The sequence below is a fragment of the Thunnus thynnus genome, chromosome 10 (assembly GCF_963924715.1).
Source record: "Thunnus thynnus chromosome 10, fThuThy2.1, whole genome shotgun sequence".
NCBI lineage: Eukaryota > Metazoa > Chordata > Actinopteri > Scombriformes > Scombridae > Thunnus > Thunnus thynnus.
The window spans coordinates 23,027,683-23,041,190 of record NC_089526.1 but is presented as its reverse complement, the minus strand read 5'-3'; the positions used below and the strand labels follow the sequence as shown (position 1 = coordinate 23,041,190).

The 13,508-nt window shown below is 41.1% G+C and overlaps 1 protein-coding gene across 3 annotated transcripts in view; it reads right to left on the bottom strand.

Moving 5' to 3' along the window:
- Positions 1–13,508, bottom strand: part of triob (trio Rho guanine nucleotide exchange factor b) — a 110,866-nt gene that overhangs the window by 80,078 nt on the left and 17,280 nt on the right. Inside the window, exon 1 of one of the 3 annotated variants that reach the window (XM_067602125.1) lies at positions 4,658–4,925. The exons of the other annotated variants lie outside the window; for them this stretch is intronic. Within the exon in view, the coding sequence (XP_067458226.1) occupies positions 4,658–4,760 (103 nt within the window). The 5' untranslated portion in view covers positions 4,761–4,925. Of the gene's footprint in view, positions 1–4,657; positions 4,926–13,508 lie in introns of those variants that run through there. 3 annotated transcript variants of the gene reach the window in all.

The window sequence follows — 13,508 nt, the reverse complement described above, 5'->3', positions numbered from 1 at the left end:
CTCCATTCTCCCCTCCCTCTGTTGACTCTATTGACTTCTGACATAGTTAGTGTTCCCCTAGGCCTCACTATTGGCAACTCTGTGTGTCACTTTCCAGTACTTAATGCTGTCTTTATTTAATGGAGCTTTGTGTCCACACACTGCAACATAGGTAAGATTAAAAAGATGAGAGCGTGTGAATCAATGTTGTCAACACTTTTAGCCACATTTCCAACAAAAATTCCAGATACTTTGAACCCGGTGGAGCTAATCTCAGGGACTTAACTTGGAACTTTAACGTCCCTGTAGTACAGTCCTGTTTGTGTTTCCACTGCATCTGAGGAACCAGGTAGATCATGCAAATTAGACCTGTGAGGAGTTTAAAGATGATGGCAGCATTTAGAGACTCAGTATTAACAGTATTATGTTCTTTGTATTTACTGCCGCATGAGTTAGATGTGATGAATGAATGAAGAGGAAAAATTCAGAGGAGGAAAATCAAACTGAAACCAAGAGCATCTGTTTCCATAGTATAACATCTGTTCAGTGTTTGATAGTTATTTATTTTAGAATGTAACTACCATGAAACAATCAGAAAATAACGTTTTATTTCTCTCATTCACTGCTTTGTTCTCGCTACCGCCGCTCCCTCTCTTCATTCACTCTCTAGCTCGTTCGACCACTGTTGTTCTGTCTCTCTCTTGCTCACTGGTGTTCTCAGCTCGCTTGTGCTAATCATCTCTTTTTTCACTCGCTCTTTTTCAGAATGAGTCGGGAAGCTGACAACGTGTTGCTATGTGTTTGACCAGTCAGTGACGTCATCCCTGCAGACACCGCCCACAAAGTTCCTGTACTTTTGGAAAGTAGTACCCCCTGAGCAGGGACTTTTTGTGGGGTAAAACAGGAGCTTAATTTAGACCCTGGTCCCTCTGGTGGAAACACAGGTAGAGGAAGTGAGTTCCTTAAAATGTTCTTAGTACCTGAGGAAAGCTGTTGAAACATGGCTTTTGACAGGCAGAAGCCTTTTTAGGCAGTGTCAGTAACAGAGGACTGAAGTAGCAACCTTTTGTTTGGAGACACTTGTCCCCTTGTCATTGTGGATATCAACTGTCTGCAACTCTATTTTCTATCTATCCAGCATTTATACAGAAGGACTGTCATAATAATTTCTCCTGGGGGGCATAAAAAATAGGACAATGTCTGTATGGAGTCTTGGGTTTTAAAAGTCTGTTTGATAGGTCATCAAGTGGATGACAATTTTTCATATCGCTGAACAGTGATTGTTAGGATGCAGTGAAAGCATTGTGCACTGATACTATGGCTTTTACAGGATCTGACAGAGAACTTACCCATTGATCTTGCAATAAAAGCCAAAAGGACAGAGATTTTAATGTACTTTACTGTACTGTAAGGACAAAAGGTTCACATGTCCCAAGTGAAAAGACTTTTTAGATAGCAGAGTTATTATCACAAGAAAACACCCGGGCCCATGACTTCAAGTTCTGCCCCAGGTCTTTGCATATATACTTTGAATCCAACTATACCAGAACCTTTAAAAATCCACCCTCAGCTAGCCTTGTTGTGATCTCAGTCTGCAGTGCCCTCCTCATGAAAAAAAAGCACTATTTCCCCTAATCGCCTCAGAGCAGTCATCTTCTCAGACATCTGCATCCATTACCCCTGCAGGCACCTAGTCGCGGTGATTGAGCAAGAGGGGATTTGGAGAGCGAAGGAGGGATGAAAAAGAACACTTCCATTTTTATTGAGAGTGATGGCCTTACTACCTGATCAGAGTATTTGAGGAGGCAAAAGCCAAGCTTGGTGTTATGGACAGTACTTGCCTGAGTTTACCTGCTGTATGGGCACTTTTAGGTCCTACCTGCGCCCAGTCAGCCTGTTTTAGCACATGGCACTGATGTTCTATGGTTACCAGACGGTGGCTATGCAGGCTTATTAACCGTGTTGTTTTTAACCACAGTATGCCTTTAACATTCAGTAAATATTGGCTGAACAGTATCCTCTGAGGAACTTTTTTTACTATTTATATTCTATTGCAACTAAAATAGTTCTGTGTCTATGCTGCATAGCACAAGCTGAGCAGAATGACCTGGATACTAAACTTAAATCAGGGCAGCTTAAGTATGAGAGGCAGTTAAGTGATAAAAAAGACAGCAATGTGCATAAAGTAGTGACCCTTTGTATCCCCTTCATTTCACACACACACACACACGCACGCACACACAGACACACACACACGCACAACTTGCTTGCATTACTGCAAATGAAAGTGAGTCATATTAAGTTGAAAGCCAGTGTGTGTCAGCTTTTATGGAGATGTAGACATTACAGTAATTTTTAGCCCAACTTAAAGTAACTTACAGACATACTCACACAGTCTGAGTCAATTCTGTTGCAAACGCTGCAAACGCATTACGTGTCAAAATTACTCAGACGAACTGCACTTGCACAGAGAAACAGAGTTGGCGGTTCAGCCTCAGAAACACTGGCTGAAAGAAACTAAACAGGATTTTGCTTAACAACACAAAAGTTTAAATCCACACCACAACCTCACAGACACAGCCTCAATGAAAAACGTATACACTTCACAACCATATTATTTAAAGTAAGGCTTTTGTATTGGTTTGCATTATAATGTGAGGTGTTCCTGTTATTTTGTCCTCTTAGGGGTAGAGAAATAATGCAGCTGTAAAACACCACACATTTTAAAAGTAGAACTTTTTTGTAACAGTACGCATGTATTCTCAATACTGCTTTGTGTTCCAGGGACAACATGAACATACGCAGAGGGTCGGATGCTGACTGTTATTCAGTCATCTAATTATTCATTTTCATATTTCTTCACAGACATGAGCCATAGACACATTATTGTTATTAACTGCAAGTTAGTTGCCTGAAATGCTCTACTGATACACTGCCAAAAAAAATAGTAACAGTTGCATCATTTTTCCCTAAAATGGGCAACAAACCATCACAATTACACACAATTGTGGTTTTTAAAACTCATGCCTTACCATAATACAAAATGGAACATTGGCAAGTATGTTAACCTTCACTATTCTATTTTTTTCTAACACGCACGATAAAGGTAATCACTGAGCGCAAATATAAATAACTACATCAAAAAAAAACTACAATACCCAATGAAGGCCATAAAAACACCATCCAATATTATCTTTCAGCATCATTCAACCAGTCCTTTCAACAGCAGCAAAGCAATACTGTGACGACAACTGTTTCCATGACCCCCCCCCCCCCCCCCCCGCCAAAAAAGCCTTTTTTTGACATTTTGGTGGCACATTTAAAGTGACCCTTTCTCATTACTTTATTGCTAGAAATTGAAGCAAACGGTATTCTGGATAAACATACAGTAACGGAAGAAAAGTACGATGGTGAATACTCTACCTGAAAGTCTGATCAGGGTTTTTCCTGCCTGGGCATACTGCCAGCTGTGGTTGTCCAGCACTGCCATTGAAAACCAAAACCAACACGAAACCGTCCTAAGCAATGTAGGCCTATGCTACACCCTACAGAGGTCTGCAGCGGTTTTCACCCTATTAGTTCTAGCTTTCTAACAGTACCATTGTTGCATGGCGAGAAGGCAACTGAACAGCAGCCGTGCCATGTATTGGCCAACGCCCTGCCACCCACTGAGCTGCAGAAAGCCAAAGGCACTGCCAGCTTCTTTTTGCCTTCACCAACTGGCTTTTCTTTCGCCGTGTCCCCCTCATGTCACTAACCCCTCCCCAAAACAAGATTTACTAACAAGTGCTGCTTTGCATTAAACAGTTTCTCCCCTCCCTGTGTGTCCGGGTAGCTACTCCGAGAAAAGAAAAGTTAAGCCAGCCAAACTGTTGTCCCAAGTGGATTTGTGGGTGAAATAAGCTTTAATAATGATTGGTTGTAATCTTCTCTCTGACTAATACTTAGACCCTGTCACTGTGAACTTTTGCACCGGGACCTCAATGTAAATAATGTCCTCCTTATCATCTGTACAAGTGTATTTATTAGAGCACAAGTAGAGAAACATTGCGGACCGTTCATTTATAATCATTTGTAAAGCTTTTGTATTTGCCCCTCACGCTGTCTTGACTTCAATAAACCTCTTAAATGCTAAACCATCTTCATGTGTGCGTAAAATTATTAAGACCTGATTATCTTAGTAGCCCCCCCCCCCTTTGTGTGAGCATGGACAAATTTGAATCAAAAACTCATGCATATCCACTTTCATAAAACAGTTGCTTGATTTGGAGCCAATGTCTTTGAACTGAGGAAACAAAACAAGGAGCTCATTTACTCCGAGAGAGAAATTAAGCTTCTTTGTTGTCTCTGAAAGGAAAAGTCAAGGGGGGAGGGATTACCACTATATTTCCAAATTGTGAGGAAAGCTGTGATAAGCTCTAAAAATGAGTTTACGAGACATGGAGCTCAAAAGCGAGGCCGTAAGAGGTCATGATCCAGCGACTAAAACTCCTGTGATTAACATGCATCAGCACTCAGGCTGCAGCAAACACTTTGATAGAAGAGTTTTAACATAGTGGACAGGCTCTGATACATTATGTGCAGGCATTTTAACACCAACCCAATCAAAGAATGTCTAATAAGTATCAACATACACATTTCACACACATCTTCTACAGCACTTTCGTGGATCACCTACCAACTTTGTTAGCTGTCTGACATGGTTCCGCAGTCAGCCGACCTTTCCTGTCCCTGAAAAAGCCCATGTAGTGGAGACGGAACAGCATGGTCAGATTAGCCATGCCCAGTCTCTCAGATAACAGTCCAAAGTGTATCAAGGTCTACTGTAACTCCTGAAGAATTTAGATCTGAGATGTTGAATATTGTCTCTTGGCTTTGAGAAGCAGATCAAATGCATATAGATTCAAGCACACAGTAGCTGAGAGCTAACCACATTTCGATGATTGATGGTGTTCATGTCTTGTCTCAGTGTGTGAAAGTTGACAGCCTTCTCATCTGTCCGTGTGTATGGAGGCGGACCAGGTCACATATCAGACTGATCCTGCAGGAATAAATAACTGAGAGGAATTGTCACCTCTCAGAGGGACACAGAGGGTGGGGGAGTCAACTGTATGCGTCAAGATGACTGAGTGGGTACTAGTTTGCAAAGGCATAAGCGGGTCTTTGCAGCTCTAGATTCCTCGCTGCTCGTTTATTCGGTTACTCCAAAGTTGCTGCTAACATCTGTGCCATGATAACCTCAAGACAGACAAGCACGCACACTCGCCATATTCTAGAAATTTGATAAAACTGAAAAAAAAGCTGGAAAATCAGCCTTTATTGGAACTAAATTGTTGTGTTGTGAATACACACACAGAGATGTTTGATACCATTCAGATCAGATGACTGGATAGAGAGCTCTTTGTTTTAAATGTATTTCTTTGTATGTCTCAGGGGAGGGGATTACCCTGTAAAATACGCTTCGGCCCCCCTTGGTACCCCTTTTAACTCCTTTTTACCCAGGTGCACTGAACCTTTATTTGTCATTTTTTCTGCTCGAGTCATTGCTCAGGCTGGATTTTTACAAAAAAATCTATACAGTTACAAAATTGTATAGTTTTAAATTATTTTATTGCTTGAGGAACATTTCCTATCTATCCCATTATGAAATGAGAAGAACTTCATTTATAGGAAATAAATTCACCAAGAAGTCTGTTTTTTTTTTTTAATGCTAAAACACCACCATACCACTCACTAACGCCTTAAATAAGTTTGTCTCTGTGACGCTGGTATACTGTCTCAGTGTTGCATTCTGCAGTGTTACTGTAGCAGAGAGAGAGAGACAGAGGGAGTAGAAAGGCCATGAGAGAGGAGAAGTGTGTGAGAGGGATCAACACTATAAAAAAGAATAAAAGCCCTTTTCAGCATTGAGCGTCCATGTGCATCTGTCTGCTTGTAAGCCCACAACAGTATACAGTATAAACTGACTGTGCAGCCAGCTGAGTCGCATCAACACATCAATGAAGGAGAGAAGGGGACGCTTTGTACGGCTCAGGGAGCGCTATTCATCAGCTTCCTCTATCCAAACCGTGCTCCGATTGTCCCGCCGCACAACAACACCCAGCCAATAAACCACAGTGCACCAAATAACACTTGACAGGCAGGGTGCAGAAGGGAGAGCAGCAGCTTCTGTGGTGTACTGTGTCACTATCTGCCTCAGAAGAGAAAGGGAGGACAGAGAAGGAAATAGGAAGGTTAAAGAATGAGGGAAGGAGAATGTGCCTGAGATAACACCATGTCAGCTGTCTATCATTGTTTTTGGCAGTTACGGCCCAAAACCAGATGTGACTTGAACTGATGATGTGAGACAAAACGCTGGGAGCAAGAGAGAGACGAAGAGAACATGAGAGGGAGAATTTTTTTTTTTTTTTTTCCGCAAAATTGGAAAAACATTTTTATCCTTGGCTGATGACATAAAAGAGGAGATGCAAGACAGCGACAGAGAGAGCTTATAATGAAAAATACAGAGATGAGGATGGCTGCTAATGCTACATACAGAGCATGCTGGAGAGAACTCTAATGTGTTTTTTTTTTTTTTCCAAATACTGTAACAAAATGTCAAGATACTGTATACACACTATGGGGTAATGCAGGACTAATTGTGAAGGAACGTCACACCATTTCACAGCAGGACTATCAGGTCAGCCAAACCATCACCTCATCTGACAGCGGCACTAACAGAGCAACAGCTGAGCTCTGATAATAGGATTATTTACACGCACAAACTGCGGGGTCAAAACACTAAATTAACATGTGATTAGTTTAAAGAGCAAAAAGGTCGTTCGCTAAATTGTCATTAACACAAATGTTGTGATGAGGCTGGAATTTCGCTCTGCAGAAATAAAAGTAGCGAACATGTGGCTCTGTAAAGCACTTTAAAATATAAAGGGGTTCTCAAAAATAATCCAGCCGTGACTTCTCTGTGTCAGTGGAATGCAAAGGCTAGAAAAACACAACTTGAGATATAGTGCGGTGAGCGCAAACCCATTCAGAACTGCGTAAATGCTGCTGAGCGGCCATGTCTTTTTGTAATTTCTTTTATTATAAACAGTATCTGTAATGAATGCCTCCGACAGTGCTGAATGATAAACAGAGAATCACACTCTGTGGTTTCTGTCAACAGATGCGGCAAAACAAACCAAAACTATTATGACTGAATCCAATTGTTTTTGTGTGACACTGTGAGTCTGTGAGTGTGTGTGTGTGAGTGTGTGTGTGTGAGAGTGTGTGTGTGTGTGTGTGTGTGTGTGTGCGCGCACCTGCAGGGCTTCCAGCTTGCTGAAAGCTGGATAGTTCCTGTTTACAGGCTCAGCAGTTGGAGCCAGTTCCCAGGGGAAGACACACAAACACACACACACACGTACAGACCTTTGGTAGTTCTGTACATTGTTTTATTACATATGTCTGTGCGTGTATGTATGTTTCCAGAGAAAGCTTGTGTGGATTGTTTATGAGCTGTTAGTGTACATATGCATCACTTTGTCCTCTCCTGCCATCTTCTGCTCCTCTCTTCTCTTCTTATCTCATATTATTCTCCATTATCCTCCTCCCTCTATCCATCTCACCCTCTCCTCATCCCCCTCTACTAATTTGCTCTATTTCTTTTTACTCCATTGTCTCACCCCTCCTAGCCCTCTCCCACTCCTAACCACTATTCTCCAGTCATTTTTAGCTCTACCCTTCCTCTACTGATCTCTCCTATCCACATCACTCCATTCCTCTGTGAATAGATTTTCACTAGACTTGTCCTCAACAAAAGACCAATGTCCTGTTGAGTACACACACACACACACCAGACAGGGAACTACAGGCTATGGCTCCATAGCCTGTCTCCAGCCAGGAGGCTAGTGGATCCCATGGCTATGGACTGTTATTACAGCCCTGAAAACAACTGGCTTATTATGCAAACAGGGTGCCACGGGACTATCTGATGGAATATCTGACTTACATGCATGGATACACGCATGCACGCGCACACACACACACACACACCCCTGATGGGGTGGTTAGCGGAGCAAAAAGGTTACATGTTTGCATGTTTGAAACAGAGAGCTTACTTGCTCTGGAGAGGTGTTTAAAACACTTGCATTTGCAGAAAATGATATTTTTCAGTGCCAAAATAACAACATAAAGAAGTGAATAAGCTGTGCTTACTGGTGGGAGTAAGTTTGCAACTTGCCAGTTGATTTACAACAGTGTCTCTACAGACGGAAATATTTCACACCAATTTAGACTGTTGAGCAGTTCCAAATCTAATCTCATCTAGCTATTTTCATATTTTGTTGAGGCTCCCCAGTGTCTCAGACTCAAGCCATCTTGCAACAGGATAAGAGGGGGGAGGGCTGAGAAAGACAGGGAAACAGATAGAGGTAAAAAAAAAAAAAGAGAGAGAGAAGTAGGGACCGACAGAGAGAAAAAAAGAGACAAACATCCCTTCAGCCTGGTTTGTATCTGCTCCCAATTTGAGATGTTCTCTTCTAGCCATTTAATTGTAGGTCTTTTTATGACTTTGGGGCCTCCACTCCATGCAAACAACACAGAACCACATCTGAACATAGACTCCACCCCGACTCCATATAGATAGGATACCATAAATAGTTATGTATACTTTCTGTTTTTATCTGCAGGATGTTTCTACGGAAATAAATGTGACTCCTATGTAATGTAATAACAACACAGGGTGACAATATCATTCTGAGGGGGGAAAGAGACCTTCACTGACTCCATGTACTTTTTGAATTACCCAGTAGGGGTCACTGCAATCTCTCATCAGGAAAACTGTTTTGGACAGATTGTATGGACAGATAAAACCAAACACTAAAAAAAAAAAAGAATAAAATATAAGTATAAATGTAGCATTTGTGACATCAACAGTGTGTTTCCATAGGAACATTATGCAATGTGATAGACTGTGACTCCTTTCAGTCAAACAAACAAACTACCAAAATCACTACTCTGTAAGCCTAAATATCTTTTGAAAGAAAATGTATTATTCAAAATCACCACCATGATACACATTGCCAGACATAAAAATAGCTGTTGAGATCATAACAAGAGAGGAACAGAGTTGTCTCAGTCACTTCAATACAGAATTTTGTTGGAGCCTACATCTAGTGAGTCTGACACCGCATTAGCAATAGCTTTAGCTTCAGCATTAAGCATTCAGCTGTAGTGGTTGCTTTTTAGACATGACTCAAACATATTCCTAGCTATTCCCATAAATAAAATCCTGTCAGCACTTGTATCTGACTCAGCAAATCAAGTTGAGAACACTGACCTCTCATTGATCCGTCACATCTTACCTACATCAACATCCGTGTCAAACAATTGAAAGGGGGAGGGAATTGTTGTGTGTGTGACTATTATTTTTGAGAATCTTGTGTTTAAACGTGCGGTTACTACAACATTATCTTGTAGCTCTTCATCCCAAACAGAGGAGATGAGAGGCAAGCAATAGGAATCTAAATGAAGTAAGCATTCCCAACATTCCTGACCCTCATATTCCCATCATCCAGTTGCAGATGAATCCATATTGACGGCTGCTTAAATATTAAGTGCTTATGGTTCACTACACTTTTTCTTCATGGCCAAGCGGCTCAAGGCTCTCTGTCTGCAAGGGAAGGAAGGCTTCAGGGTGTCAGTGGGAAGGAAAGAAGAAAATGGGTTATGTTTTCTTTAAATGACCTTCAGATCATCGGTGATGGAAGGCTAGGATAATTAACATTTTGAATGATCTGTTGCATAAAGCAGGGAGATATTCTACTTAACTTTAACCATGAGTGTCTGCTGCTTATTCTATGAAGTATGAACAGTTCAGCTGACTATGATTTGAAATATACAGTATAGACAGGCTTTTTTCTGTCATACATGGTTTGTTTTGATCCTGACTTAAACGCACAGTATGTAATTTTCTGCCGTTACAGGTCTCTCAATCAAAACAATAACAAAAAATGGAGTTTGATGACATTGTGAAGTAGCATGGGATCATGGGAGTTGTTGCCTTCATTGTTAAACAACTACCATTCAATTCAATGTAGTCAGCTTCATCTGGTTAGGATTCCTTCAGTGTTCATCATTTAGGATGTTTTTACAAGGAGCCGAATTATCCGCAGAGGTCTCATTCTTTCAAAAACAAATATGGACCCAATGATTAAAATCCGTAAAAAGACTGAATAAAGCAGTTTCATGTTAAAAATCAGTGTTTCTCTGACGCTGTTCAGTGGACAAAGGACATCCAGAGGGGCTACGAGCCGAGCTGCTGCTAACGTGTGCTCAGCTTGTTTCCCTGATAACATGAGATCCAGATGTCAATGACTAAAATCTTTCATCTAGTTAAAAGATATAGTTAAAAACGACCAAGATGTAAAAAGTGTATTGTAAAAATGTGGCTTAAAGTGGATAAAAAGTCAATTTATGACAGCTTCTGGCAGACAACCACAATGCTGACGCATGGGATATGACGCCTGACAGGCGACCAAATGAAACGAACCGTTAGCTTTGATTAAAATTACGGAGTTCTCTGAACATTGCTGGAAACATTTGGGATAATGTAAGTACACAACTCAACAAAATATATAACATAGTTCTAGTCTTTTTTAGACATTTTAATGCAGAAAAGTTACATATTGGGCCTTTAAACAGGTCCCATTTGACTCCACTGTGGAAAATAGCTGGCAAATCCACAAGCTGCACACCTGGCGAGCAGGCCAATATGAACGTCATGCTAGCAAAGCCATGTCAGCTCCGACACTCAAATTAACACCTAATTGGGCAACCGAGGACAAAATGAACAAGGCAATTACTCATTCACTCTCTGGATGAAGACAGAAGTTATGAAGTGCTGTACAAAGAGGCTTGTTTACAAGGTGGGAAGTTTCATTCATTGCTGAGAGTGCCTGACTTCAAACTTTTTCATTAAGAAGAACTAACACTTAATTGAATTATTTCACTTATTTTTCTTATAATCAAATGATCTTTTTGAGCCTCTTGTATGATCTATATGACCCTCTCTGTGATCAGATTCTCTGAGCCTTAGAATTTTTATTTTTGTTTGAAGAACATTAACAGTTATTTTATTTGTAAGGTCTAAAACAATTTAATCAGTATTTATGAATGAACTACCATCTCCAATGAGCAAACCCAGAAAATTTAAGACATAAAACTGTGATGTCTGGTAGAAAATCTAGAGCTATTTCAGAGATAAATTTGTGGTTCTAAAATTAATACGCAGAACGCACAGAGGGAAATAACTTTTTGGTTAGTCAGTTACCAGTCATATGCTGTTAACCTTTAATCAGTGAACCTTATCGAATCATTAACTATTAAGAAAGATAAGCAAGAAAAGCGCAAGTGAAGAAGATGAGATTAATATCAGGGAAATGCTCAAAATATTGTGTAGAATCAATACTGGATATACTCAACTTTGTATGTATTTGATGCAGTGTTGCCAAATCTGAATCTTGTTATCCAAGAAATTCTCACAGCACAGTTCCAGACTCCATCTGGGTCATCAAAGGTTCAGGTCTCCACTCTGTGATCTATGGCTTTGGGAGGGATTTCAGCTCGAGAATACGGTAACATATGTCAATTATTAAACTGAGATGTATTGGTCTTTAAAGTTGAGAACCGCTGCCAATGTGATGCTGTCCAAGCCAATGATCGGTCTACTGTTCAGCTCCTCTGGTAGCTACACCCCACCTCCATGTAAACATAAGCCTTTGATGGAGGAGAAGTGAAACCACATGACTCACATGCATTCATTAGTTAGCAAGCGGACCAAAAATAGAGAGTTGTGATGCTGCTGAGAAGTAGCTCTAAGTATAGAGCAGAGTTAAGAGGAAGCCAAATGCTGTCATTGTAATATACACGTTTGATTAATTTGATAAATGCATTATCATTTCGCAGGCAGCTGAAACATATTATATTCACAACCACATACTTGATACATTTTGATACAAATTTAACATCATGATATCAGTGAGAGGCGGAAACGTATATGTCAAAGTCACTTTTTAAAGTGTGGCCTTAACTCGCTGTTGCTGTAGCATTTTGTCCTCCTTCTACTGCTGAATAATTCAGTCCAGCCTTCTATAATAATATAATACTTACAAGGACCAGCAGACAGGATCTGGATGGACATGTCTTCTGCTTGTCTTCTCTCCTCCTGCATTCAAACCGGTCGACTGACCAATGAAGCGAGCAGCACGACAGCACAGGAGGGTGTCCATCCATATATCAGTTTCCAAAAAGATGAGAGATGGTACAACCTCCACCTCTTAAGAAAAATCACGGCTACTACCCCCCGCTTCCTTCTCCATCATCAACACTGCTTCAAGTAAAACACCTTCATTAGGTGTCACCTTTTGTCACTGGCATTCATTCTCTTGTCTCAGTTACAACAGAAAATCACAGGGTATGAATCAATCAATTCCTTAAGAAGAGAATTGAATCCCTGTGATGTCACATCAACAGTCAAACTCCCACATTTCTTCTATAGATCAATCATCTATCTATAAATATGCTAACAAGAAATGTATATCATCACTGTATTTGCATAGACGTGACGATCCACTATCACACGATCATCATCATGCCCTATTCCTATTTCAAACGCGTGAATGAAAAACAATATAGTATAATTTCTGAAACATAAATGATCATTCCTCCTGCAGCAGCACAGCCATCAAAAACTGCGAAAACATCCATCGAAAAGGATGGAGAGGGCATTATGGTGATATTCCCCTGTCCCTGGAGCAGCCAAGCATCCTTTATATCCCCCGAGTCAAGGAGCGACCAGCACGCACACACACACAACACCCCCCCCCCCACCCCCCGTCCCAACCTTCACGCTTCGCCCCTCCCCTGTTGGCCATCTCTGGCAAGCGATTGGCTCGTGTACGGGGGAGAGGTTGGTGGCGATTGGACGGGTGATGGAGCGGAACCTCGCTTTCCTATGCATCAGTGCTTTCCAGGAAAAAAAGAGACCGGGTCGGAGAGAGAGAGAGAGAGAGAGAGAGAGAGAGAGAGAGAGAGAGAGAGAGAGAGGACAAAGATGATGATGTGGGAAACAGGAATGATATGATGGTTGGAGGGGAAGGGGGGGGAGGGGGGAGCGTCAATGAAGAAGAGAAGGGAGGAAAGAGAGATAAGAGTAAAAGAGGGAGGAAGGAGACTGAAGGAGAAGGAGAAGGGTAAGAAAGGCTTATTGCAGAGAGATGGAACACTACACTGCTCCTGTATATTTTATTCAAATGCTGTCCATGTACAACAGCCATAAGAAATTCTTTGCGTTATTATTATTAACATCATTTAGAGTCTTATAGTGAGAAGATTCTGATGAGAGCTGCGGTGAATCTAATGTTGACAGTGCAGAGGAACACACAGTCTTGACTTCAGGGAAAATGCAGTTCACAGCAGATGGACCCTATTAGCATGCAGCATGGTGGTGTATGTATTTAGCGTTTGTATATGGAAGGCAGGGTTAATCTATG